The 25,880-nt window shown below is 35.6% G+C and overlaps 1 protein-coding gene across 2 annotated transcripts in view; it reads left to right on the top strand.

Moving 5' to 3' along the window:
- Positions 1-584: 584 nt before the first annotated feature.
- LOC110461985 (parathyroid hormone/parathyroid hormone-related peptide receptor-like) overlaps positions 585-25,880 on the top strand; it is a 97,613-nt gene continuing 72,317 nt past the window's right edge. Inside the window, exons 1-3 of one of the 2 annotated variants that reach the window (XM_021515744.1) lie at positions 585-662; positions 11,728-12,152; positions 13,373-14,272. In XM_021515744.1, coding sequence (XP_021371419.1) covers positions 14,165-14,272 — 108 coding nt within the window. In that variant the 5' untranslated portion in view covers positions 585-662; positions 11,728-12,152; positions 13,373-14,164. Of the gene's footprint in view, positions 663-10,380; positions 10,719-11,727; positions 12,153-13,372; positions 14,273-25,880 lie in introns of those variants that run through there. The other variant, XM_021515743.1, reaches the window with a different exon arrangement.

Raw genomic sequence — 25,880 nt, 5'->3', positions numbered from 1 at the left:
ACTGGAATACACGACTAAACAGAAAAAGAAATCCTGTAATATTATTTTTTTTTTTGCTGAATAATGTCCCAGTACTTCTCAATGATGTGTGTCAAATATTCAGAGATATGTGCCACGAAAAGGCGAATACGATATAATTCACGAAAATAGTTATATTCAGGTAAACGTTTAGCCAATGCTTCAATGTCTTCTGAAGTAAACGTAGGTTTTGAGAAAATTGCTATTATGCCTTTTGAGAAGACCCCTTGCTACCACAACAATTAATAGGGAGTAGGCTTTTAAGTGTTTTTACATCTGTTGAAGTGGTAACACTCATTAACCTCTTTTATTCAGTGGTTCTGCAAACGTGCAAACATACATTGTGTCACAAGTAAAGTTCATTTGTTATGTCGTCACATTAAAACAAACATGAGAATTAAAAGTTAATATATGTACATGTACTTAAGAAAACATTTTACAGTTTCTCGTTCTATCTGAGTCCGCAATGTCGCTATCACTTCTCTGCTCACCCAACTACATTGTTTACAGTGTATAAGGAAAACGACAGTGCATATCACGTGGACTCAACTTCCTTGTTCTTCTGTAAAACAGATGACCTATATATACATACGTTGACAAACACAGGTAGCAGTCAATGGATGTCGGGGCAGCGGGAACTGTAGGTATGTTTATTGACATTTTGATAGAGTGATATTTCAGTTAACGTCGGATGTTTTATGACAAGATGCCATTGTCAAATGTAACTGGTCATTGTCTACATACTTTAAATACCTGTTTTGTGGCAGTGTAGATTTTAAACATTGAAAGATTAAGGGCGGATTGGTCGAGTGATTAACACTCCGGCCTTCCAAGCAGGCGGCCGGGGTTCGATCCCCGAAGTCGATCCCCGTACGCATGGAATATTAGTGTTTTTCTTCTGCTCACACAACTCCAACAACCCAGGTGGAGTATAAAATGGTCTGGATGGGTGTTGCGGTATCTGTGCTGTAGCATTCCAGTGAGGTGGCACTATAAATGATAACGTTGGAAGCACGGTCTCACTACAAACAGAACACAATACATATCCAGCACACACACAGGCATACACACATAAGAAGATATTAGCCAGGTGGTATAGGACTAGTAGTTAGCGCCTGATAAGGCAGCTCCTGCAAATTCCTCCTCAATATTGTATTGATTAATATATATGCTAATTGTATTGACTGTATAAAATTGTATATCTATGTACTGTAAAGCGCTTTAGCGTGGCCTATGTTAGCTAGATAGGGCGCTATATCAAATGTTGTATATTATTATTATTATTATTATTATTATTATTGTCAGTCTGAACTATGAGTAAACTCCTACGTCCCAATATGGTCATCCTATTTTCCTTGAAACTTTTTTTTACAGTTATGCGATTTTTTTGTTTGTAAGCTTGAACCATCTACATACATAACTTTATTCCCACGTAAGGATAACCACACAACAGTGTGCCCAAAACGGTAAAGATTTTATTCATGCATCGTGTTTGTTTTGTTCTAAAACATAATTTATACAATTTTAAGCAATCAATTACGGTTTGATGAAAAATCTTGGAAAACATTTAGAAAATAAATAATATGTAATTACCGGTAAACGGTACTTTGCTAGAAACAACTGGTTCACCCGTTGTCAGTATGATGTTTCCTGGCGGAATGCTGTGATGGGTACCTTCGACAAGGCATTTCAGTGAGATAGTACTATAAAGTCAGCATCAGATCAGCAATATCACAAGGAGGCCAGAACACCAACTTTCCATGTCTTCTGCATACACACACGTTAAACAAAATTAAACAACAAAAAACACCCAAATCAAAAGCCTAGATACATATACCCTATCAAATTGTTGAAAACAGAATACCTTTGTTCAAGTAAATATTCAAACGGATAAATGGGAAGAATTGATAAGAAAGAGTGGCAAATATCTTGAAAAGAAGATAAATATTTAAATGCTAACAGACATTTCATAAACTTACTTAAGTGATGATAGTGTTCCATTTTAGGTACCCGGAAACTTCCAAGTAAACTAAAAGGGTTTTATTTAAAGAGGCCCACGCTATCGATACTGAACAAATACACAAAAAATAAAGCTAACAACATCTATTGTTTCATTATTTCAAATATATGTTTCAGTAACTAAAAAGGAAATATAAAGGTTTTTCTAATAAAAATGTTCCGTTTTGGGTACCCTCACGTTTAGATTTATTCCATGCAGAAACGTATCCAGTAATTCATCGCTTTATGTGTTATTTTATATACATTTTATTACAAGTTTGATTATTTTACACATATCCGTTCAGTAGTTCGTTTTTTAAGGATCTTCGTCCCAGCTTTACTAAACAATTTCATTAGAGAGAACCATACCATGCGGAACTTAATGAAAAAGTAATGAAGATGAAATAAACGAGAAAGATGTCAACAAGAGTGTCCTGATATTAAAAATGCCAGACCGGGTTTCGAACCCTTGACTCATACCCATCCGAACACATTGCCGTCGTTGTAACCGACTGCGCTACATACATAAGCAGCATTAATGTTCTGACCCAGTCTGACCACAATTATATCCAAAACAAAATAAAGTAACGGAAGGTTACAACCAACGTCCCTGTCTCCAGATGTTGAATGCTTTCATGGCGTGTATGAAGAACCCAATATCAACTAGAGGAAATGCACATGCATCGTTAACTACCCTGATATAATTATCTTGCTTGTGACATGCTTCCCCTCGCGTGCCCATCTATCACTAGTGTTCCTTGTTGATAACATAAAAGCACTTAGGTTTGTTTCCTCTCCTTTGTAAACATATCGAATTATAACAGTAAATTATACACATAAAGGAAATTTAAAATTGTCTGTCAAGAAAATGCCTTTCTAAAATGCTATAGTAAGTATTGTGTTAATTACGTAATAAACCAATAGCAAGTTTGTAAGAGTAATGTTCGCAATGAAACCTGATAGGGTACTGTACACATGCCTTTATGATCACTAAGATACAATATGTTATTCAATATACATCTTTGTAAATATTGGACCATTTATAGCGCAGTTGTGGCAACGGTTTTTATTGACAGCAATACAAATGTTGTCATATGCCTGTTCCCTACTTCAAATGTGTAACTTCTAATACGTATTGTAACAGACTAAATAAAACACAGCAAAGTGAAGTTAAAACGGAGATCCTAAATTGATACATTGTACGATTTTATTTTTAAATATGTATGTACTTTGCAATCGGCGTGCCAACTACTCGGAGTGTCAAGTTAATCATACGCCTCTTCAGGTCATCAAGTATTGCCAATCAACAGATTTTCGTCATTTTGGAATTCTAGGTTTTACAAATGCGAATCGATGACAAATTTAGATCACGATTTTATCGCCAGGGGAGAAGGGAGTTGACTCTGATGAGAACTCAACTCGTTCTATAAATAGGAAGTCGGTAACATGTTCTGTAAAGGATGTGCCTCTTGATACTTAAACCAAGTGACAATGTTATAATTTGTATGTGACTTCGTGCTGATTAAGGTCGTTTGTAATCGGTAAACGTAACCAATATCCCGGATACTTGGCTACTATTTCATTGCAAATGCTAATATAGCTATTTAATGGCAAAATTACAGAGGTTTGTGTTACACTTGGGGTTCGACGTTATCAGAGGTTTTAGATGTTTAATAAGTTTCCAGATATAAACAACGATTAACGGATCGATTTCAACAGAATGTTTAAATAGAACCTCGTATTTAAAGTCAAGTATTTTCGGAAAATTTTATGAAAAATCAAAGTAAAATGTTTTTGTAAATTTCAATCAAAAGGTGTGTTTGCACTTGATAATGCAATATTATAAAAAAAATGAAATTCGATGACATCTATAAACATTGCAACAACAGGACGAGGTGAAAATCTACGACAGCGTCAACACAACAGAACTCATTATATAATGCACCGCTTAATATGTATATATATAAGGAACACAATGTACCGAAAAGTCAATACAAAAGAATAAAACATACCACAGCGTCAACATCAAAGCGTCAAATGTACCAGAACAGAATATACCGTGGGTAAAATTATATGTTCCAAAACAAAATATACCCCAGGGCCAACATACCATTGCAAAACATATCACAGCGTCAAATGATATGTGCCAGAACTGAATATACCACAGCGACAACATACCATGGCAAAATATACCACAGCGTCAACATGCTCTGGAAAAATGTATCAAAGTGTTAAATTATATGTATCAGTACAGAATATACCTCAGCGTCAAAATGCCATGGCAAATTATACCACTACGTCAAAATGCCATGGTAAATTATACCACTACGTCAAAATGCCATGGTAAATTATACCACTACGTCAAAATACGTGTACCAGAACAATATATATCCGAGGTCAACATACTGGGACAGATTGTACTACATCTAACAACACCAAAAACAAAATACACCACATCATTAACACATTAGGACACATACAGATCAATAAACAATGACGTTTTATGCAATGACGACTACATAACACGTTAGCTGGTTGTATAGGATTTGATGTCCTATCAACAGCTGAGGTCATTTAAGGACGTGCTCTGTGTGTGCTGTGTATGCACAAATGCGTACGTGCCTGCGTGTGTGTATGTGTGTGTGTGAGCCGGAGACAGGGTATGTTGGTGTATTGGCCTTCCTGTGGTAGCTGGGATATAATGCCGACTTATAGTGCTACCTCACTGAAATACAATGCCGAAGGCACCAAGTAAAGCATTCCGCTATGTCCAATTTATTATACTGATTATGCTACTATATAAATGGAATTACATTAAGAATATTAACATTGATTATAGAAAAACTGCGAGGTATAGTTTTTCACCCTATGTTAAGAAATTGTGTTTGAAGAGAAGTGTATATTTTCATGAATTTTAAAGAAACATGCATTTCAATCCCTAAATTTACTGTTTACTGTATGTTTTTACATTTTATTTACCAAATAATGTTACAAATGTTGTTCTTCATTTTTAACAAATATGGTCACTACTTTCATTATTTAAACAACAATCGGAAACCTTTAGGGAATTTCCATCATATATTGAATCTGTCATCACAAAAAGAACGATCCCTGCTTGGTCTTCCAGTAAAATCGAAAGAGACCATTTCCGACTCGGAAACATTTACGTTTAATTGTAGTTCGTGAAATGTTTGTATAACACCATTTTATATTACATCGTGATGCTATTGCTGCCAACCTTAATACAACTAGTTTGGTTTTGTATATGTCAACAGTATGTGTTATTGTATCACTACACCATTGTTAAAGCATTTATCATGCGGCGTATATTATTACTTACATTAGCATTTCATTTTAGATGTTATACTATATTTGAATATTTCACGGTCCTAACGTCTGCTCGTATTAAATCTTCTGTATCTAAGCAATATTTATGATTTTATTTCATTTCAATGCACCTTTTTTGGCAAAGCAACGCATTGTTGGTCTTCATGTTCACATGTTTCTATACGGTAACACAGTGGTTATATTCCCATGCCGAGGCGTACAAACGTCCTTAAAAATGGTATATATGTTCCCCTTCTACACATTCAGAATTCTAGATAATGGCAACAATTGGTTAATCTGTTTTCAGAATAACTTGACCGGGTGGAATAGTGTTCTTGGTGCTTTTGGCATGTTCATTCAGTGAGGAAGCACTTTAAAATCGGCATCTGATCAGCTTTGATCTCAGCGTTATCGCATGGAGGCAAATAATAATAATAATAATAATTCGAGGTTCTTATATACCGTTTTATCAGAACCTAGTTCGAAGGTCGTCTCAAAGCGGTTCACAAATTATTATCCGTGGTTATAAGGCCTTTGCAACCAGCCAGTATCTTTCTCAACTCCCTGGGGAGCATACAGCCGGAGCTGCCGTTTCGGCGCTAAGCTAGCAATCGTCAATTCTAGCGCTGCCCAACCACGTACTCATTTACAGCTGAGAAGACTTCAACAAACGCTGTAAAGTATCTTGCTCAAAGATACAACACAGTGCCGTGCCGCGACTCGAATCCGTAACCCTTCGGTCACGAGCCCGGCATCCTACCACTAGACTACCGCGACTCCAAATAGTAAATGTGAGTAGTTTGTGCTGGTACATGTACCATTAAGCTGACTTTGCTTCCTTGTGATAGTGCAGATATGATGATATATTACAGCATCCTAACGTTGCGGTGAAACTAACCGTACGTTCTACACATCAGAAAATATATACCACTCAACATATATATGTACAGCAGTGTTAGTACATCAGGATGCAATATACTACAGCGTCATAAAAAAAAAATACCCCATAAAATAAACCGTCGACATAGCAGATCGATATCAATCAATATTGAACAATTAGATCCTGTTCTATTAAGGATTATGGAGTATAAACCGTGTAGGTCTTAAGCTACAAAGGTTGAAAATAAAAATAACATTGAATATCTTTAAAGAAACCCTTTAAAGAATACTAATTACCAATCTCCAAATTATTTTATTTAATGTTACCTTGTGTCTAGTACACTAAACATGCATTGAACTTCATTTCTATCCCCTGGTATAATGTAACACACACCTTTGTACAGCGGCGCGATTGTTATACGATTTATTCAGGAATTCATAAATGGTACATTATATCTCTGTGTAGCGATAACTCTATGCCATAAGTCACAGTTACCTCACGTCTGATAGCTCTGACGCTCAACACTCGTATGTTTCAGCCGAATGGCACAATCAACAGTAGATGTCAGGTATACCTGTATTTGAAAGACGTTTTACTAAAGACGAGTGTTTTTATCATGTTTACAGTTACATAAACATACACGTTTATATAGGTAATGGTATGTATTGACACACTATCTGATAAGTGGTATCTTGTATAGATAACGCAAAAACCTAATTATACACATTTTTGCGGTTAAAAACAAGGGCACTACATTTTTCGAAAAACAGCTTCAGCAAATGCAGTCAGTTTATGTATATGTTTAATCCCTAGAAGATTTTTTTTCTATAAAAAATAAGATTATGATATTGTTTTCATAATGAGAATATGATGTAAAAAAGTCACACGCATCTCCCTTTTTCCGACCCGGCCCTTCCAAATTCCCCTGCTGTGCTATCCGCGTAAACATACAAGGGCGATAACTTGAATGAAATCTTCCCTTTTTCAAAACATTACACAGAACATTGAAACGACGACGTGTCACGACCCCGCAGCGATACCATGATACGATGACACTTGCAGGGCAAGCCCATTATCGGTCCATTATTGTATCAGACCAGCATCAAAGTTCGCAACCTTCTTCCGGTGTAGTCTTTCACTGTCCACCCTACTTGATACTATGTCAGTTGAGTGGTTATTTTTGTTTAAAGTTTTCATCCTTTTTCAACATTCCCTCTAAAAAAGATCTTCACAAGTCACCAAACCTAATCGTAATCGAAACAGGTTGCAAACATTTTCTCCCCCAGCAGCGCATATTCAGATCTACATTTTGAATAAGGAATGCCTGCAGCCTCGTGTCTAAGTGTTTGTACATCTACATGTACAGACCTCATTTCTACTTGATCGAACCCTTCTCCACAATCACACACCTACAGTCATGCGAGTAACCTCATAGTCTATCTTCGAACCAACCATGACGTCGTGGGAATTCTTTATTTACTAATGAGCAACAGCGTTTACACAGCCTGCCTTGATACCCGGATGTCCTGAATAGTGGTCCTAACGCCCCATTAGTTATACAGCGTAGTTTAAAATTTGCTTTACAAAAAAAATGTGTTCTATTGTAGAACTGACTACACCTGGTTTGTGTATTATCGCAGAACTGACTACAACAAGTTTATAAAATAGTACAGAGTTGATTTCAACGAGTTAGTGTAATATCGAATATCGTTGAACTTATTGCTAAAAGTGTCCTCTTACAGAAACACATACACTTATTTCAGCTTAATGGTCCTTTTCCTTACGTGTTTTTGTAGGTGGTTGATGACGTTGGATTCATTTGTTTCCATTCTTTTAAAATCAGTTTTTGAGGTTTAAGTGATCTTACGTAAGGACCCTTTGGTAGTTTTGGATTTATCTTGATTTGACCTCCAGCAACCATTACTTAGAGTAATAAACTACACTATAACAACAAAATGTCAAAATCCATAATTTTGAACATGTTGTTATCAAATTTATCCCATATCATTACACCTTAATGGGACTTAATGTTTTGCCGTGATTTAAATAGTGTATGGCCTCAACAAGTCAGGGATTCAGACAAGAATACAACTGCTGTTACCCACTGCATAATCGAGGCGACTAATGTGGAATCCACCTGTAGAATAGGGTTTTGCAGTTGTACCCTCTACTTGGAGAAACAAAACGACCAGAAAAAAACTTATTTGTACTTATTGATAGTTATTACTAACTTTGGTTTCTAAACCCTTAAATTATTTTGTTTGTTTGTTTGATTTTGTTTAATGTCCTATTAACAGCTAAGGTCATTTAAGGACGGCCTCCCCTGTGTGCAAGATGCATGCGTGTAGTGTATGTGTGTGTATTTTGGGAGGCTGCGATGTCCTTAAATAAACAATACATGCCCCTCATTTTTAAGTTTAATGTTAAACGTCCACCCAGACAAAAAAGGCAATACGAAGATATTAAATTCGTTAAAATATCAGTTGTTATTCCCCGTTTAACGTTCAGCATTAAGGGAAATTGCAACAACTTGTTCAGCTGTTGTCGGTATAATGTAACCGGGAGGATTGCTGTGCTGGGTACGTTCGGCTTGGTATTTCAGTGATTTCAGTAACCCCTACCCTACCCCACTTCCCCCACCCTAGCCACGCCTCCACCCTAGCCATTCAATTGGATTAGTGAACAATGTAATTCGCACCCGACTTTGATTTTACAAATGTATTTATCATATCGTCTAGCACTTGGAGTCTAGGGAACGTTCACATCCGTTTATGCTGCCCAACTTGTTTATATCACATGTCATAATATTAAAAGAAAACCTAAACAAACCCTTCTGTTTTCTGCTACAAGGTACATGCATTGGGTTATTTGTCGGTTAATTGTTTAATCAGCAAGACTATGTCTCTTCATAGGAGGGAAACTCAAACGTTTGGAAAATGTGAAGCTTGTGCCGTATCGTTTATTTACGATTTAAATCGTATTTATCAACAACACTGTTTATTGAACATGAACAGTTTTATAATGCATGCCGTTTATTGTTAACCCATGAAGATACAAATTTGAATACTCACAGTGTCATAGAACGGTACTGCAAACACATAAAGCTTTGCACATGGAGCACAAGAAAACCCCGTCGACCATGTTGCTATCGCCCGTTTATATGTAATATAAAGGTTTGTCGTATGCACGTGCCACGCAGATAACAAGTTACCTTTCAAGCATTCCTTATCTCAGACATTTACAGAATTCTATCAAATATGCTTCGTGCGTCCTGATACACTATCTAGACGTATACACAAAGGTTAAGACAATTATCTTATTATTTCGTGAGCAAATTTTGGCTTTTAAAATCTGCGATATCACGAAATCAAATCTGAGTCAGGGTGAGGTTTGATTGACCGGAGGTACTGAACCGTATAACAAGCTTTCATGAGAATGTAATTTTGCACCCTAGGATGAATGATGGGCATCATTTGATATGTTTTCTGTGTCGTCCTAGACACCAACTCTTAAACATGTTTATGTGTTATTTCAGTAATCTAAGCTAAGCCTAATATAGATGTACTGATTTAAAGTCAGTTCACTTCTAAATGAACTTATCTGACGAAGGTAACAAACATCCAGTTGGTTTCTAATTACTACCAAAAATGCTTAATCGGTGAGTAAAACCGCCGATTTGTTTTAATTTTTATTTTTGGTTTTGTTATTTGTTTGTTTGTATTTATTAAATGCATTTCATTTAAACCTGATTCAATAGGGATGTACTTTTATAATTGTCATGATCGTTAGTCAGCATAACATTTTGAAGACAATCGGCTTTTCGTTATATTACTCTTACACTAATTGATATTTGGGAGCCACGGAGGAAATTTCAAACCTATTTCACTTCCCAATAAATGTTTTAAATAATAAGACTTACACATAAATATATTTATTTCAATATCTAAACCACATACCGTTTGTATGACATAACGCAAGTATATTTAAAAAAGTAACGTATGCTTTGTTTTATCAATGTGTTTTATCAAGGCCTGTAATTTGTAGTTTTGTTTCTCCAGACACCACCTGGTAAATTAAAAGGATAAGCGTAACCTTACCAAAATATACAGTAACAGCAAAACTTTTGGCATTCGCTGTTACAATAGCCACATCCAACATTTGGCTGCTATCTGAGATACCAAACAGATTCAATACAGCTTTACAAGAGAAAGTGCAGTATTCCTGTACATGGCTATATATCAGCGCGGTGTGACTCCACGCGAGCTTGGTGTGTGTGGCGGCGGTGTACTTATGTTGTCTGACCGATAGCGCACAATCTTACTGTGACCTCCAAGCGTTGCTATTCTCTAAAAAGGTGGTGCTATTAGATGATATTTGTACAACATCTTATGACTAGCGAAACACCTGCTCGGCTGTATTCAGTGTGCAAATCTCAATAGGTAACTGCGGAGGTGTTTATGGATTCTCGTCCCAGCACGCGCTGTCGTTTCCTACGGTGAGACAAAATTTGCTGTTTTGCTATGTAACTGTGATAAATATAAACAGATCATTGTTAATGGCTTCTGTACTTTACTGTAAGTTATCTTAATCATTGAGATTTGCTCCTGTCATTCATGATTCAGTGTCGTACCTGATACAGCCTGTCTATTAAGTATATTGTTATTTTATGCATATACTCCAGCATTATAGAATGTTATCTCATTGATGAATCAAAATCAACCCTTTTTCTATTCAGTTAACGTATATTATATTCAAATATAGACAGTTTTTGCATAATTTTGTATAAGCGATATTTAAATATATTTGGCGATGTTTCGATACCTCACCCAACGAGGTTTGTAAAAAAATAGTATCTCCTCATGTCAGTAGGTGTGTTAGGTTAGATTAACGTAATGATGAATATCTAATTGAATGAGTAGCGATATGCGATAATGAAAAAAATCGACTAAATAGGATTTTGTTGCTACCAACTATCATAACTATATACGTCTGCACCTATATCCAGTAACTTTATCCTATAGAGAAGGCTATAGATCAAATTACATTATACACTCGGTAAACTGTCTACAGTCAAGAAGGCTTAAAATTATAAATGTATAACATTTTCCAACGAATAAATCTTATCAAGCTACGCTGGCTATTAATAAAATTACAATGGTCACCAAGTATTGTTTCTTCTACACAAATTGTAATTATTACTTACAGATACATACGTCGGGCATTGAATCCTCACTTATCAAAAAGATTTTTGTTTTTTTTCTTCAAGGTATTAATATATGCATTATTCCTTTAATAACAAAGGTGCCGAACACAGCGAATTCTGACTTCTCGTCTGAGGAGCTGTTTGAGCAGACTGTCAGAGATGTATGTTTCTGTTTAAACAAAGTCTTAGTAGTTAGCATCATATGGAGTTTTCCATTTTTATGAAGATGTTTAGGTAAACATGAGCATGCCGTTTTCGTTACTGGCTTCAATACTAAATTAGTTTTTATTATATATTTCAGGACACCAATACAGACAATCTGGTTTACCATCACTCACAGTCGTATGATCATAACGTCAGTGAAGTATTATATATATATATGACCGGTATCCTTCTTTCAATTTTACTATAAAGCCCTATGAATCATCATTCTCGACTTTGTTATATGTAAGTAAGTACATTGACATATATACAAAAACAGCCCAGACAAAACTTGAAGAAAAATGAACTACGCCTGTATATGGACAAACAGTCATTAAATGACTCGTACAGTGGTCGCCACTAAAGGAAGGTGATACCCTGTCGGGAATACAACGATAAGTGTGCGACATACGGAATTCGATACAGGCACCGGTGGTGTAACACCTGGTAGTTCGGTAGGCAAATTACCCGTCATTATATTGTTGACAAGTGTTGGATCTCTTACCGTTCCAGACACACTACAAGGTAAAGTATTTAATTAATATATATCAAGGGAATTCTGTATGATTACTTCACCGCTTTCGAGCTACCCCACGGGGAGCCACTGACGAGCATTGGTCACATGCCTCCGACAAGGTGTGTAGACAGTTGGATCGTTGATCTGGCGGATGAGTTTTGCTAGTTTTCGATCATTATCTTGGATTGGGAGGATGAAAATGTATAATGAATTCTGATACGACTAATTTGAACACACAAATCAAACGTGAAATCAACTGTATTGATTGAACACTTCATACTAGTTTAATACCAACATTACGATACTCCCAGACGACAGTCATATCGATATAGTGAGTTAACGCTATCTGTAAGCAGATATGCATTCAATCAGTTATATGGTGACTGTTTTATTAATTATATGATTTATTACTTGTTTTATCTTGTCCATGATTATCATAGTTTATTCGTTCGCTTTTCATTCTTTTCTCATGGCAAGGTGCCCTGCATTTAAAAACATTGTATAGCTGCTACAGTACATTTCAAGAGACGTCATTACTGTAAATAGCAATTATTTTTCGTCACAGTGCTCGTTTTAGTTTTGCATAACATTGTAGCTGTCGTGATAATTCGTAATAATGTCTATTACACAATTACAGAAGTACAATTATACAATACTCTTAATAGGCATGCATACCGGTATTGCCTTCTAGGTCATCATCGCGAACGATAAAATATGAATGAGATTATAAGTGCGTGTATGTCGTGTGCGTTGTGAGGAGTTTGAACTTCCACTGACCTTTGTTGCATAACAGTAATTTGACAAGGTTAGTCATACTTAATATGACAGAATTGTAAATGCCTTATAAACGCTCAAGTGTTGCAGTCGGTAAAGATAACTATCTTGAAGTTTAGTTGACTTCTAAATAAGGACACCCATCGAAAATAGGGACGCGACCTAGAAATATTGTTGCAGCTTAGTTGAACTTGCATGCTGGCATATATATTTGCTGATCGTCTGATGTGCAGAAGCACGGATGTATTTCAGGAATATATTCAATTCGAGACTTTAAATCAACTATATTATTGTGCACTGTATGCAGTAATGTACTCTTATATGAGACGTCTTACGTAGTGTATTAGACAATGTGAATAGACTGTTCATAAAGGATACTGATGCTAGACAAGAACAGACTATGTGAAGTGGTGAAGACATTGATATGTTTCAATATTCTTTCTGTTGTCTTTAGGTAAGATCTCCTTGATCTGACTGTCAGTAGATCAGGCCGAGATTGGATTAGATATGTCAGACAGTTAAAGAGACTGTTGATCATCCGGCGTGAGACACCTGTCGACAAAGTGGGATCTAGACAGACATCTGTGATCGTCTTAAAAGATTCACAGGTTACACCAAGCAACACTTACTGGTATATTGCTGCCATCGAGTCGATAGCACGGTTATACAAACGGCTAGCGATTAGTAGATGTTTTAAATATGTAATGGTGTAAAAAGAAAAAGAAACAAAATCGATCCAAGAACACATATTGTAACATAATTCGATGGTGACAGAGTGGCCACTTTTAGCAATGATTTAAATCTTTGTCGTTACGGACTGATTGGCTCGTCCACAACGTAATTTAGTTTCTAATTCGTGTCTTCGGAGACTGATTTGTGAAATTATAGGGAGATATGGACTGATACGCCCGTGAAGCCAGTGGTTCTTCCGATTGTGTGTGATATAGTAACAAAGTCATTTGTCACATCTCCATGAATACTAATTAAGCACGTCAGAGGCGCTGACGTCATAGGGGACGAATCTACATATGATTATATAGTGAGAACTATGAAGCATACGGCAACCGACTACTGATATGACTAGGGAACAATGATATCGAACCCTTGGATAAAACAATCTTAATAAAAGAATAGCGAAGGTTATCCAGACAAAATGAGCAGGCATACTATCTGCGTTTTAATATATATTTGTGTATTTGCTATTGAGCAAATAAATATTATCTAAACTGCAGTGATAATTTCAAATATGGCGTACTTTCGTTTCGATTGGATTTTGCTGCGTGTTTGGACACTGTGTTTATTGGTGTTGGTTTCAACTGTGTCATCATGGACTACGTGTAGCAAATCCAAAAAGGTAGGAAAATTATGATATTTTATATATTTTTGTTTCGATTTCTTTTGCATTTTGAAAAATAATACAGTATCAATACATATTCAAGGAAAGGTTACATATTATGATAGGTAAGCGATCATTTTGAAGAAAATGATTTTTCATCTATTTGTTAAGATGTTTAAAAAAAACTAAATGTACCTTTGCCATGTTTCAAAGGGTAATGCAACAACATAATCGTTGGACATATATTCGCCTCTTCTAATACAAACGTTTGTATTGTGTCGAAGAAGAACCTAAAATTAGCAAGATTCCTAGAAAATATGTACCGTACATTATGACTGTGATCCGTTCTTTTCACGGAAAGCTGATTTTGGTAGATTGTGCTAAAGCCGCGGTCACATCTCACGGTCACACGCGCAGTTGACCGTAGTGGGGGATGAACGTAGTTTACTGCTGTAGACTGTAGGTGACCTTAGCTATACGTATTAGACTTAGTTGAACGGGAATCATGTGAATATATGGATTGGACTGTAACATAATATATATAATTAAACAACGGAATGAAAAAAAAAAAACACCAAAAAAACAAGTAATGAACATACATTCTAAATATATATTATATACAAAGGACGATGATGAAATGGCTCGTCCATTATTCAGACATGACAATCAAGAATTGTATATATATTTATATAGTTAACATTTATGCTCAATAACAATTGCACAATTACTCCTACACTAAATTTATTAATGAAAATTCATATATATATATCTATATAATAAATATTGTAAAAGTCACAATTTGAATTTACTACTGTATCAAGAAATGTGTTGACGCTTTCTACCAAGCAACCACATGCTAGGCATAATTTTGAGTCAATACTGATTACGAAAAAAACAAAAACAAAAAGTTTGGACTGTAACCATATATTCAGTAGTAGCGAGCAGTAAGAAACTAAAGGCTAAATGTTCATTCCCTTTGATGAGCATCCGGTGAGGTTAAATATGTATTAACAGCCTTAAATAACGAACAAATGTCCCTCACATACTTTCCTGTTGTAATCTCACTTTAATATTACTAGAAATGTTATGAACCCCTACAGAATACAATATAAATAAGTCACTTGTCTGACAGACTACCAGTATAACGGTATAACATTTTATAAGTCAATGATGAAAATGTTATTGAATCATAAAAGGGCGTTTTTTCTTTATGTAATCTATGACGTCATATGTTATTGGCGTTATGATTGACAAAAAAAACACACCAAAGTTCCGAATGTACAATCTAAATGATCAGACGACATGAACATTCTCGATTTTAGGTTAAGGGGTGCTACTTTAGTGACCTCCGTGAGTCCTTATGTACATAAATGTTCCTTCAGCTACTAATTGATGCACGAGCTGCGTAATGCAGGAAAGGAACATCTATATATATATTATAATTGTGTCTGAAATCCCGGGCAATATATTTAGAATGACGGCCGACTTTCACTGCAAATTAAGGCAAAGATATAAATCTGACTTATTCAAGCTTTTGGTTTTGCTAAGTGGAATCTCGTTAGTGCGTTCGTTTCGGTTCCTGTACAAAGTTAAACGCCGCTGATTTTAACTATGCTGTTAAGATTCAGATGTTATCTTGTTATACCGTACTTTAGTTGCATACAGCAAAACGTCGGTATTCAAACTATTCATTTCAAAGTATCGCTCAGCAACGCCTTTAACCTTTTATCACATTATTTCACCTATGTCTCACAGGGAACGTCTGGTTGGTCAGTAGACAAGTATTACCGGGGTTTGTCATGCTTTGGTGTGCAGGTTATGAAATATCAGGACGATGACATATCAAAATAACCCCTGAGTAGCCCCACCATAGGTCGTCAAATGACTGTAACTGTTGTGACGATGAACATCTTATGTAATTCAATGCATTAGTAAAAACCTCCATTGTGGTCCTCTATTAGTAGTAGGTGTATTCTATTATTAGTACAAAGTTAAACGCCGCTGATTTTAACTATGCTGTTAAGATTCAGATGTTATCTTGTTATACCGTACTTTAGTTGCATACAGCAAAACGTCGGTAATCAAACTATTCATTTCAAAGTATCGCTCAGCAACGCCTTTAACCTTTTATCACATTATTTCAGCTATGTCTCACAGGGAACGTCTGGTTGGTCAGTAGACAAGTATTACCGGAGTTTGTCATGCTTTGGTGTGCAGGTTATGAAATATCAGGACGATGACATATCGGGGTAACCCCTGAGTAGCCCCACCATAGGTCGTCAAATGACTGTAACTGTTGTGACGATGAACATCTTATGTAATTCAATGCATTAGTAAAAACCTCCATTGTGGTCCTCTATTAGTAGTAGGTGTATTCTATTATTAGTAAGTGTTTAAAGAAAACCCAATGAAAGAATGAAAATCGCAGTGGAAAGTTTTTTTCCATAAAAATAAAGCGAAAGGGAAAATACAAATTGATATTGTTTTTCTGCTACAGAACAAGTTTTTTAAGCTAGTACTCCATGTATCTGAAAGAATTCCAGTTACAACGAAGCTTCATGCTACAATCCCTATTCAAACAAATTTACTTTTTTCTGTCTTTGAAGATTGTTAAAAAGTTACTTTATGTACGGACATATTTAATAATTATCAAAATTAAACTATGCTTTAAGAACATTGTAACAAAAATGTTTACTGAAGACTAGCATCATTTTATCCCCAATATTTCTAATATCGTGTATTCTTATATAATGCAACTGTAGATTGTCGTTGAACTTAATTGAGTTGTTTTATCTATCATAGGAGAGGATTTGAAGTTATGTCGATTAAATCTGCATTTCTTAAATATTTATTAAATAATGATGGGTCCATTTTACTAACTGTCTGAACATCAAAATCTACTGAAAAGCATGTGTAGCTTGTAAGTTTTAATTATCCCCATTTATACTTGTTAAACATCTAGCTTCAGTCGTTTTGTCAACATGCCCAACAACCCAAACTTATAAACACAGACAACAGCAACGTCAACAAGGAAGGTCACGTAGTCACATGCTCCTTCTCATTGTGTGGAATGATAGGATTTTTTAAATCTTTAAAAGCCATATCTACTACCGGCTGAGAATGAAAATTATAGTAAAATATATATTAATGACAGAAACATTAACTATGAGAATGTCGATATAAGAAGGGATCTTAACTTGACGTCTCCTAAAGAAATAGTTTGTACAGAACTTACGGGTGATCGGCAAGAAAATAATCAGAGCGAGCATGTCTCCCTTACTCTGTATCAGAAATGTATTCATAAGTATTCCATCTGCATCAAACTAACTAGAAGTGATTTTGCGAGGTGTTTGATGATGTTACAGGTCAGGTTATGAGTTTGCTTTGATAATTGGGAGACAGATTTTTTTAAATCACAACCTTTTTTCAAAGTGCTGGGCGCCTTGAACTAGTGTCTTGAAGGTTACTCTTGGGAATAAGTGATAACGACAGAGAGAGGAAATTAAACACACCGTGTCCTCGCGATGTAGGATAGGTACCGTTCGGTCGCCTGCCAGTCACATGTAACCTCCATGCCACGCCAGTATATGTTACAGTTAAGTAGCCTAGTAACAAAATGGGGTAATATATATTTGATCCTTGTAGATCAGGCCTTTATAGAAACACTACCGACACTGATTCAATCAAACTACCATCTATTCGTTTGTATTGGTCTCCAGTGTGCCCTTACCATGTTTGGTACACGTAGTATAGACCACAAACGTTCGTTTATTTCCCAGTTCACATGTAATAAACTTAGCGCTTGACATATTGTTTTGATACAATTACCTTAATATCAATGTTTATCAAATGATGCGATCACGAGCGTTTATTGTGTGCTTCACTGAAAATGCATGTGTCGTATCCTATCCTGTACATGTATTTTTCTTCATTTTCACTCTGTTCTCTAATTGATAGAGAAATGTTTCATGTTGTTGTGATCAAGTCTTTCACATGATATTGAATTACCGCCAAAATAACATTGGTCCAAAACCAAACAGAGTGCCCTTACGTCATACGCTTTGTTGCCCTTGGTTGATACTTTCATCTTTTCCGGGAATAGTTAAGCATATCTTATATCTGTGATCTGAAGTCACTGTTTATATCAACAAGAAGTTATACTGCTGAAAATTGACAAACAACAAATTGAAATAAAAGTCGTTTGAATAGATGAAAGGAAAAACAAATACAAACTGACAGTGGCTGTCAGATATTCAATTGTCCGGCTATAATAAAATTAACGAAGCTGATAACCTGACAGGAAAATCAGGCTATTCAGAAATCACTACAAAAGAATATATAAATGTCAACAAACCAATTATTAGAACAAAAAATCAATAAAACCAGACCAAAATTTGAACGAAGGAAATATTTACATGAAACCCCTGTAAACGCGCTGATTCAGAATATTTTGATAAAAAGAACAGTCCTAAATAAAAAAGCCAACATGTAACAAAAGACGTGGAACCTTATTTGTTCCATTGTGCTGCTCAGTAAGCTTTATAACGAGACCACAGACAGCTTTTCTCATACTGTCTGTACATGCCATGGTAATAAGCCGCATAAAAAAGGACTGCAGATATAACGTCTTGTATTGCATGTTCGGGAAGATGAAATCGTTTCAGGCATTTCCCGAAATTTGACTGATTCTAGTGTCAAATATTTTATCTTATTATGAAATCAAAGAAACGGGGAACATTTGTTCTTCTTTGTCACATAACATTTAAATAAAATCATATTCAGCAGTTTCCCATTTGGTCCTTAGTGTTTAATATTTGCCCAAGTGAAGAAGACAATGGGGTATTTTCTCCAAAGTAAAGCATACAAAAGTCTGTAAAAATGGTAGTTATTAGTCCCCACTTAACGTTCAGCATTTACAGGAATAACAATCACTGGTTCACCCTTTATGTAAGTGATCTATTGGATAGCCTTCTAGGTGCCTTCCACACTCTATGTCAGTAAGCTAATTAAGCATCAGAACTGCGTTGTCGGATGGAAGCACACGAGCATACAATACACACACGGAGGCACGTCCTGAAAACACCTTAGCCATAAATAAGTCGCTAAAGTCAATCGAATAAAACCAAGCCCCGTAACAACGCCACTCATTGATAAGATAATCATTTGGATCAACACGATGAAATTCTGGAAATAAAACAGCCTCTCAAATTATTGACCTGTGCCTTAATCATGATACGTGTACAAACGGAAAATAATAAAATTATATTCAGATCAACTCCCATAAAAGGTTGTTTGCTATCGTTATTCGCCAATAGAAACAAAAACATAGCGATCACTACAAGCATTTCATCAGATCTGATCAATACCGTCGTAATTGTTTTGTTCAACCATGTATCAATACTTGACATGATTGGTAGTTTTACTGAAATGGGAACCAGTGTACCGCTATTGTTTCCGGAATTATTCAATTTGTATATAGGTCTCCTGTACTTGTTGGGTTTGGCTGATGAATTTAAGTATTGAAGAAGATAGTAGTAGCAATGTATCATGTATATTCAGCATCAGATAATGATCAGGTTTGACGTTGTTTGGGCACTATTAAACGCGAGCTTCCTATCAGACGCATACTCCCCGATAAATCGTCCCCCATCAAGTTGAACATATTTGTCACAATTTCCTCGTAAGCGTACAAGTTTATCATTATGTATGAGTAAAGCTATATTTAGGATCCTATATAGCCTTTTTACAGCCCACCACGTCTTCCTAACAACAAAATAAACGGCACAGTGTCAACATTTTAGAAAAAGAAAATTAATGACTTACAGATCGTTGTTTCGTTTTGTTTTTATATTTTAGGAAATATTGAAATATTATGTCTTTTAACATGAAAAAATACCAATTAGTGACAATTGTTTACTTAAAGTATATTGTAATGGTAGAATACGTAATCGTAACAATTCACCCAGCATGCGTAAGGAGCACAATTTGGCATTTTGTAATGGTAGAATATGTACATGTATTTGGGACATTTCTCCGCTCTAGTGCGATAATGCGTCAGAGAAGGTCTACACTGTACCGGATAAAAAAAAAAGGCAGATGTTATGTACATTCGAGAGATAAAGTTGTTCGTAATTTGACAAATCACCATTAATGAAATTAGTTTGTAATGTTTGAAAAAAAATCATGTCAAAAATAGTCCCACCTGCCGATTGTACTTGTGACACTCTTTTAAGAGACGTAGATGAGGCATTTTTGACATTTCCTTTTATAAGAATGTATCTTGATGGTGACGTTCAAACAACCCTCCGGAGCTTCATAGGAGTTATTATAACGGAGCACCTGGTGTCGTCCTCGACTTGTTGTTGGGGGTTTAGTGTCTATTCTGTCGATGAGGGTTCTTGAGAAGTCAGCGATATCTATTTAACTGAACGTTGTAGATAAAAGCAATGCATTACATGTGGCATTCCACTGTTAAGCAATACACGTTTTGAGTCGTAGAATACCTGTTCTTTCTAATTGAGTTTTACCTTCTGAATTTCATGGGGGCACCGCTATAGTACTCCAAGATGTCAAATCTGACAAGGCCATGCTATTTATAGATGGATGCCAATTTCTAGAGGAATATAACATGAAAATGATGGCTGATAAGTTATGACGTGTATAATCTCTAAGAAAGAATGGGCTGATTGAAAGCCGAAAGAGCGAGCATAATTCCTGTTTTCGACAGATATGATTTAATGGAGGACAAATATAGAAAAATCACATGGTAGAGAAGTTTCCAATTGTTCCTGTTTTTGTCGAATAGCTCGAAAATAGATACGATTATGGTTTCAATACGAATAGCATCAGTCGAAATTTCAATCAAAAGATAGCCATCTCTCTTTCCAGTATCCCCGTTTATTTTGTATCTATTCTGACGTTTTAGTATTAGAATCCCCTAACTACTTCGGCATTGGGGATTTCTATTTTTGTAATTTCAATCTGTATTGTGATTCGTTAATTTATCATGTGCATGTAGACATATTTCTGATACAATTCTCGAATATCTAAACTTCCATGTAAATGTGCAGGTTTTATGGAAAACTAATGAATACAAATGTGTGTACCGGTTTGCATTGTGACCATATCCTTGTTGATATATGGATTATAACTCTTACTTATCAACTTGTCTTTTGAAGTTGTACATGTCAGTGATCCATTGCAATGACAACCATTAGTAAAATGAGCAGCTGAAACTGAATGGTATTAGGGTAAATTTCGATTATCTTTCTGATAAGGCGTAAGTGTCATCCCGAGGCGGAAGCGTACAAACGGGCTCAGCTTACTCTATCCGCCAATATGTCACAATTATGGGTCCCGTTGAGACGTCACATGAGGCTCCGTTATATATGTCTGTGTAATATAAGTCTGATTCCACTCCGTAGGTCATTCCCGTAGCAATGATAGATCGCGGTCTACCCTCGTTGATTTCATTGACAATATTTAAGTGTATGTATATATAACTGTTACTTTTGATAGCTATGTATTTCTCATTGCAACGTTGACTTTGTGCAATGATATAGGGCAACAGGTATACAGACGTACAAGATACAATTAGTACATGTTGGTACTTTACTCGTATATGCCCAAAGTACAAATATACTGTTATAAACAAATAACTGAAGCTCATGGTCATATGAGTGCAGCAAGGTCTGTATCACGTTTTCCAATCATCAGTCTGTACACCACACACCGCGGTTTGGTGACCTTCAGACGACCCGATGTCCGACGATATTAACGTCCTAACAATTAAAAATGAATGATGTATATATATATATATACATATACTCAATGATGTGTTAATGTAAGGTCTACACTCAGGTCTATATGAGAATAATCCTTTTGGCGTAACAATAATAGATTAAATGCTTTATAAATGATTGCCATGTTTTAACAATCACAAACAGTTAATAAACGGCAATATATATATACACATGTGCTACCTAGAGGCGAACGCTTCTGTTAGTTCTACTGTGTTAATACACATATAACACCGGCGACCAAGTCAGAGTAAAGTAGTGCAAACGAAAATTGTCTGTAGCGACATAAGGTTTATAAATAGTCCAACCCATCATTATCAAAATTGCCAATTCATCAATGCACTCTCGACGTAGCAATGACGTCATGCATTTTTATGACGTCAAATTTCTTCCACACGAATTTATGATTGTTTATCTTGCTATAAAGTATTTCTATCGTTACTGGTACCTTCGTGATTTATTATTCTTAGTTCACAATATGAAAATTACAAGTCAAAAGTCTTTTATACTTTCACCGCTTATACGCGGCTCGTAATATTCGGATGACTTTTAATGTTTTTACTAAGACGAGGAACGACACTTGTTTACGCGTGTTATGGGGGCAGGAATGAGTGCTACAACACAAAGATAGCTCTTATTGATTTACTAGTTTTAGCCTTTTTCATAGACAACAGACTGGGTTTTTTAAACAATCAATTGTATATATTTTAGCCCTTCCCACAGACTCGGTCAATGTGTAACTATATAAACCAAGTTTAGAGTAGAATTCCAAACAAACAAACATTATATATATATATGAATTACTAGCATATCTCCTCTATTATCATTTTTAATAAACCACATTTCTTACATAGTTCGATTATTTCGTCTTGTTGGCGTAAATTATCGAGTATGACGTCATACTGACTGACGACGTTGCACGCAGTTTTTATACGTTCTTATACGAGTTTGGTCCCAGGAAATCTGCGTTATGGTACAGAAATTGTAAAAAAAAATTGAAACAATAGAAGATGGACGAGATTCCATTGTACGTTTTGAAGGGGATATCTTTTTAACCTCACTTGACAAGTGACCAGCAGCACGCAATAGAAATAGGATATCAATATATTAACGGCTTTTTGACTGATTGGTGATAATCATTGATGCAGAAAACAAACTATCCCTTTTCATCCCAATCACATAACCTTAGTTCGCGTTGGCCATTTCCAGACGTCGCTAGGGACAGAGGTTCAATAACTTTAGTATTTGTTGCGATGTAGCGTTGAACTATTTGGAAGCAAACTGCCACGTTCAATTTTCTTACATCAAAATGGTCAACCAGACTGAATAGCTATTAGTTTTAATCATAACTATCTTTTATTGTCATAGCCGCTCTCTGACAAACACAATAGACATCATACTAGCCGAGGACGTTTGTCAAGGTATAATGTGATCCTTTTTCATGCCATGTATGAGCTCTGTCAATGTTGTATTCCCGTCTCATTGAACATATCGTGATGTACATTTCGCTGGTTTGCTGTCCTCGGCAAACATCGTCTGTAAAAACTTTTTTGAATAATCTTAAGGTCACAAAATAAATCCTATGATATACGAGGATCAGACATCACTTATAACGTATTTACATTAATGTATATTAATGAATGATTGCACAGCAGAAATATGAACATGATACTTCCATACATGTACATACGTGTTCCCCGACGTCTTCGCTCTTCTCCTACACGCAAGTTAAAGGACAAGAGAACTGTACTGTAGAGAGCGGGGCACAGAAACTGTATTCCAAACTACAAAACATATAAACGTTTTCAAATTAGTTTCTTCCTGTCAACAATCATTTTAAATGACATGTTCACAAGTATCTTCTGATTTCATTGTTAACCTCAAAAAGTGAATTTAATTAGTATAAGGCGTTAATTTACTTTCTATTTGTGGTTATTGATATGAATGTGTTATCAAACATCTAAAACAAACGTAAAATGGTATACGATTTGAATCTAACTTTGTTATTGAGATGTTGAATTTGGTAATAAAGTAAAATAGTTCCGAATCCATCAATATAAATGATAATGTGTTCCGAGTAGCAGGTTTACAGGAAAATACAAACCATCAGTATGATCAGACGACAGTCATGATATGTAAAATAATGTTGATAGCTTCATAGGAAATATCACTTGATATGATAATTCATCATGCGCTGAACTATCTGTTTGACCAGTATAACTAGATGTGTTATTGGGAGAATGGATGTATATCTTCCTTCACATCCATCATGTCATGCCGACGCTCTGCAGCATGGAGGAACTACTGTTTCAATAGCATTGATTTCCGATGGCACGGCGACACCCGAATACATATCATGCACTATATTTTTGATCTATGTTCATTAAGATCTCGTTATGCAATATTGGTGTATAGTATGTGTGTCTTATCGTTATGCTTATAAATATTTACCATTATGATTTTTATGTACTTTTTGCATTATTTTCATGCATGAAAATAATACTACATAAATATAAATAACATATTGGTATTAACCATAAATGATCTAACATAAAATATAAGAACACTCATTTCCAGGCTGGAAATACATTTTAACATCATCCACGAGCTATATAAAGCTATTATTGTTGTAGTTCTTGCATGATAACATCTCCTGGTATGCAGGAGTATGATCGTCGCCACATTGTTTTCGTGCACAACACAAATTGCCAAACCTCTGTCAGATCTAGCATTCCTTTGATGTTTCTTGCATCATTGTTTCCACTGCTCTTTCGCATCTGATATACACACTGTCCGTATATTTTCGATGGGTATGTACAAGATAAAATATATTCAGATGTTTCGTTTTTTATTCTGCAATGCAGTAACCCAATCACAACATATTTACCAATGCATAACATTTCATGATGAGTATTCAAAAGTGCACTGAAATAATAGACTTTCTAAGAGCGGCTATGTGAAACACATGTAATATTACATTGCAGGTTTTGATATGGAATACTGGAACTGCAAGTCACAGAATTATGTAAGAATGACTTTGCTCCTAGCTTTCAAACTTGCCCAAATCGTTTTAAAGTCATACACATCGATCATCTGTTTAACCTTAATACTAAAGTATTAGGAGGGAGCATATCACTTATCCCGTCATAGACACCGCAGATATATTGCTAACTCTCATTTCCTCTATAGTAACATTTCAGCTATCCCTGTTGTAAATGTCACAGGTCATTTACTATTTCATAACCCTTTGAAATATCAGGCATTTTCGTATCCTACAACCAATAAACTATTTAGTCTATCTACTTGAAAGCTTTAATCTATAATTATCATGACCAGGATTCGATATCATGAAACGATTTTCAATCTAAAATTGTTTTGACTGAAGCAATCATAAATGGCGTCAAAAAGAAGAGACATGATTTGTGATTGGTTAAGCAAAAAAGGGAGTCTACTCTTGTTTTTATTATACCGGGACCTGCTTTCTATAAAGGTTTTCAATTAACATGTGTTTGGACAGAGGAACATGGCACGATATTTCGCGTTTTGAAAGTTCCTAAATGAATAACAACTTTGGATTTGACAGGAAAATTATTATTTGTGTCACTAGCTCGCAGCATTAACTCGTCTGGAGAATGTGTTCGCCTTCAGGCTTTATGGGGCTTTGATTTCATTCCACTTCTTGTGCTTGTGTGTTTGTGTGTGACGTCTTTTGACAGTCATGGTCATTTAAGGATATGCCTGGGGCTTTTTTTTGTGGTGGAGGAAAGCCGGAGAAAATACCAACCTGCGGTCAATATATGGAAACTGCCCCACGTAGGCATCGAACT

The sequence above is a fragment of the Mizuhopecten yessoensis genome, unplaced genomic scaffold (assembly GCF_002113885.1).
Source record: "Mizuhopecten yessoensis strain PY_sf001 unplaced genomic scaffold, ASM211388v2 scaffold10713, whole genome shotgun sequence".
Taxonomy (NCBI): Eukaryota; Metazoa; Mollusca; class Bivalvia; order Pectinida; family Pectinidae; genus Mizuhopecten; species Mizuhopecten yessoensis.
The sequence above is the reverse complement of the archived record's forward strand: the minus strand, read 5'-3'. Positions and strand labels throughout refer to the sequence as shown.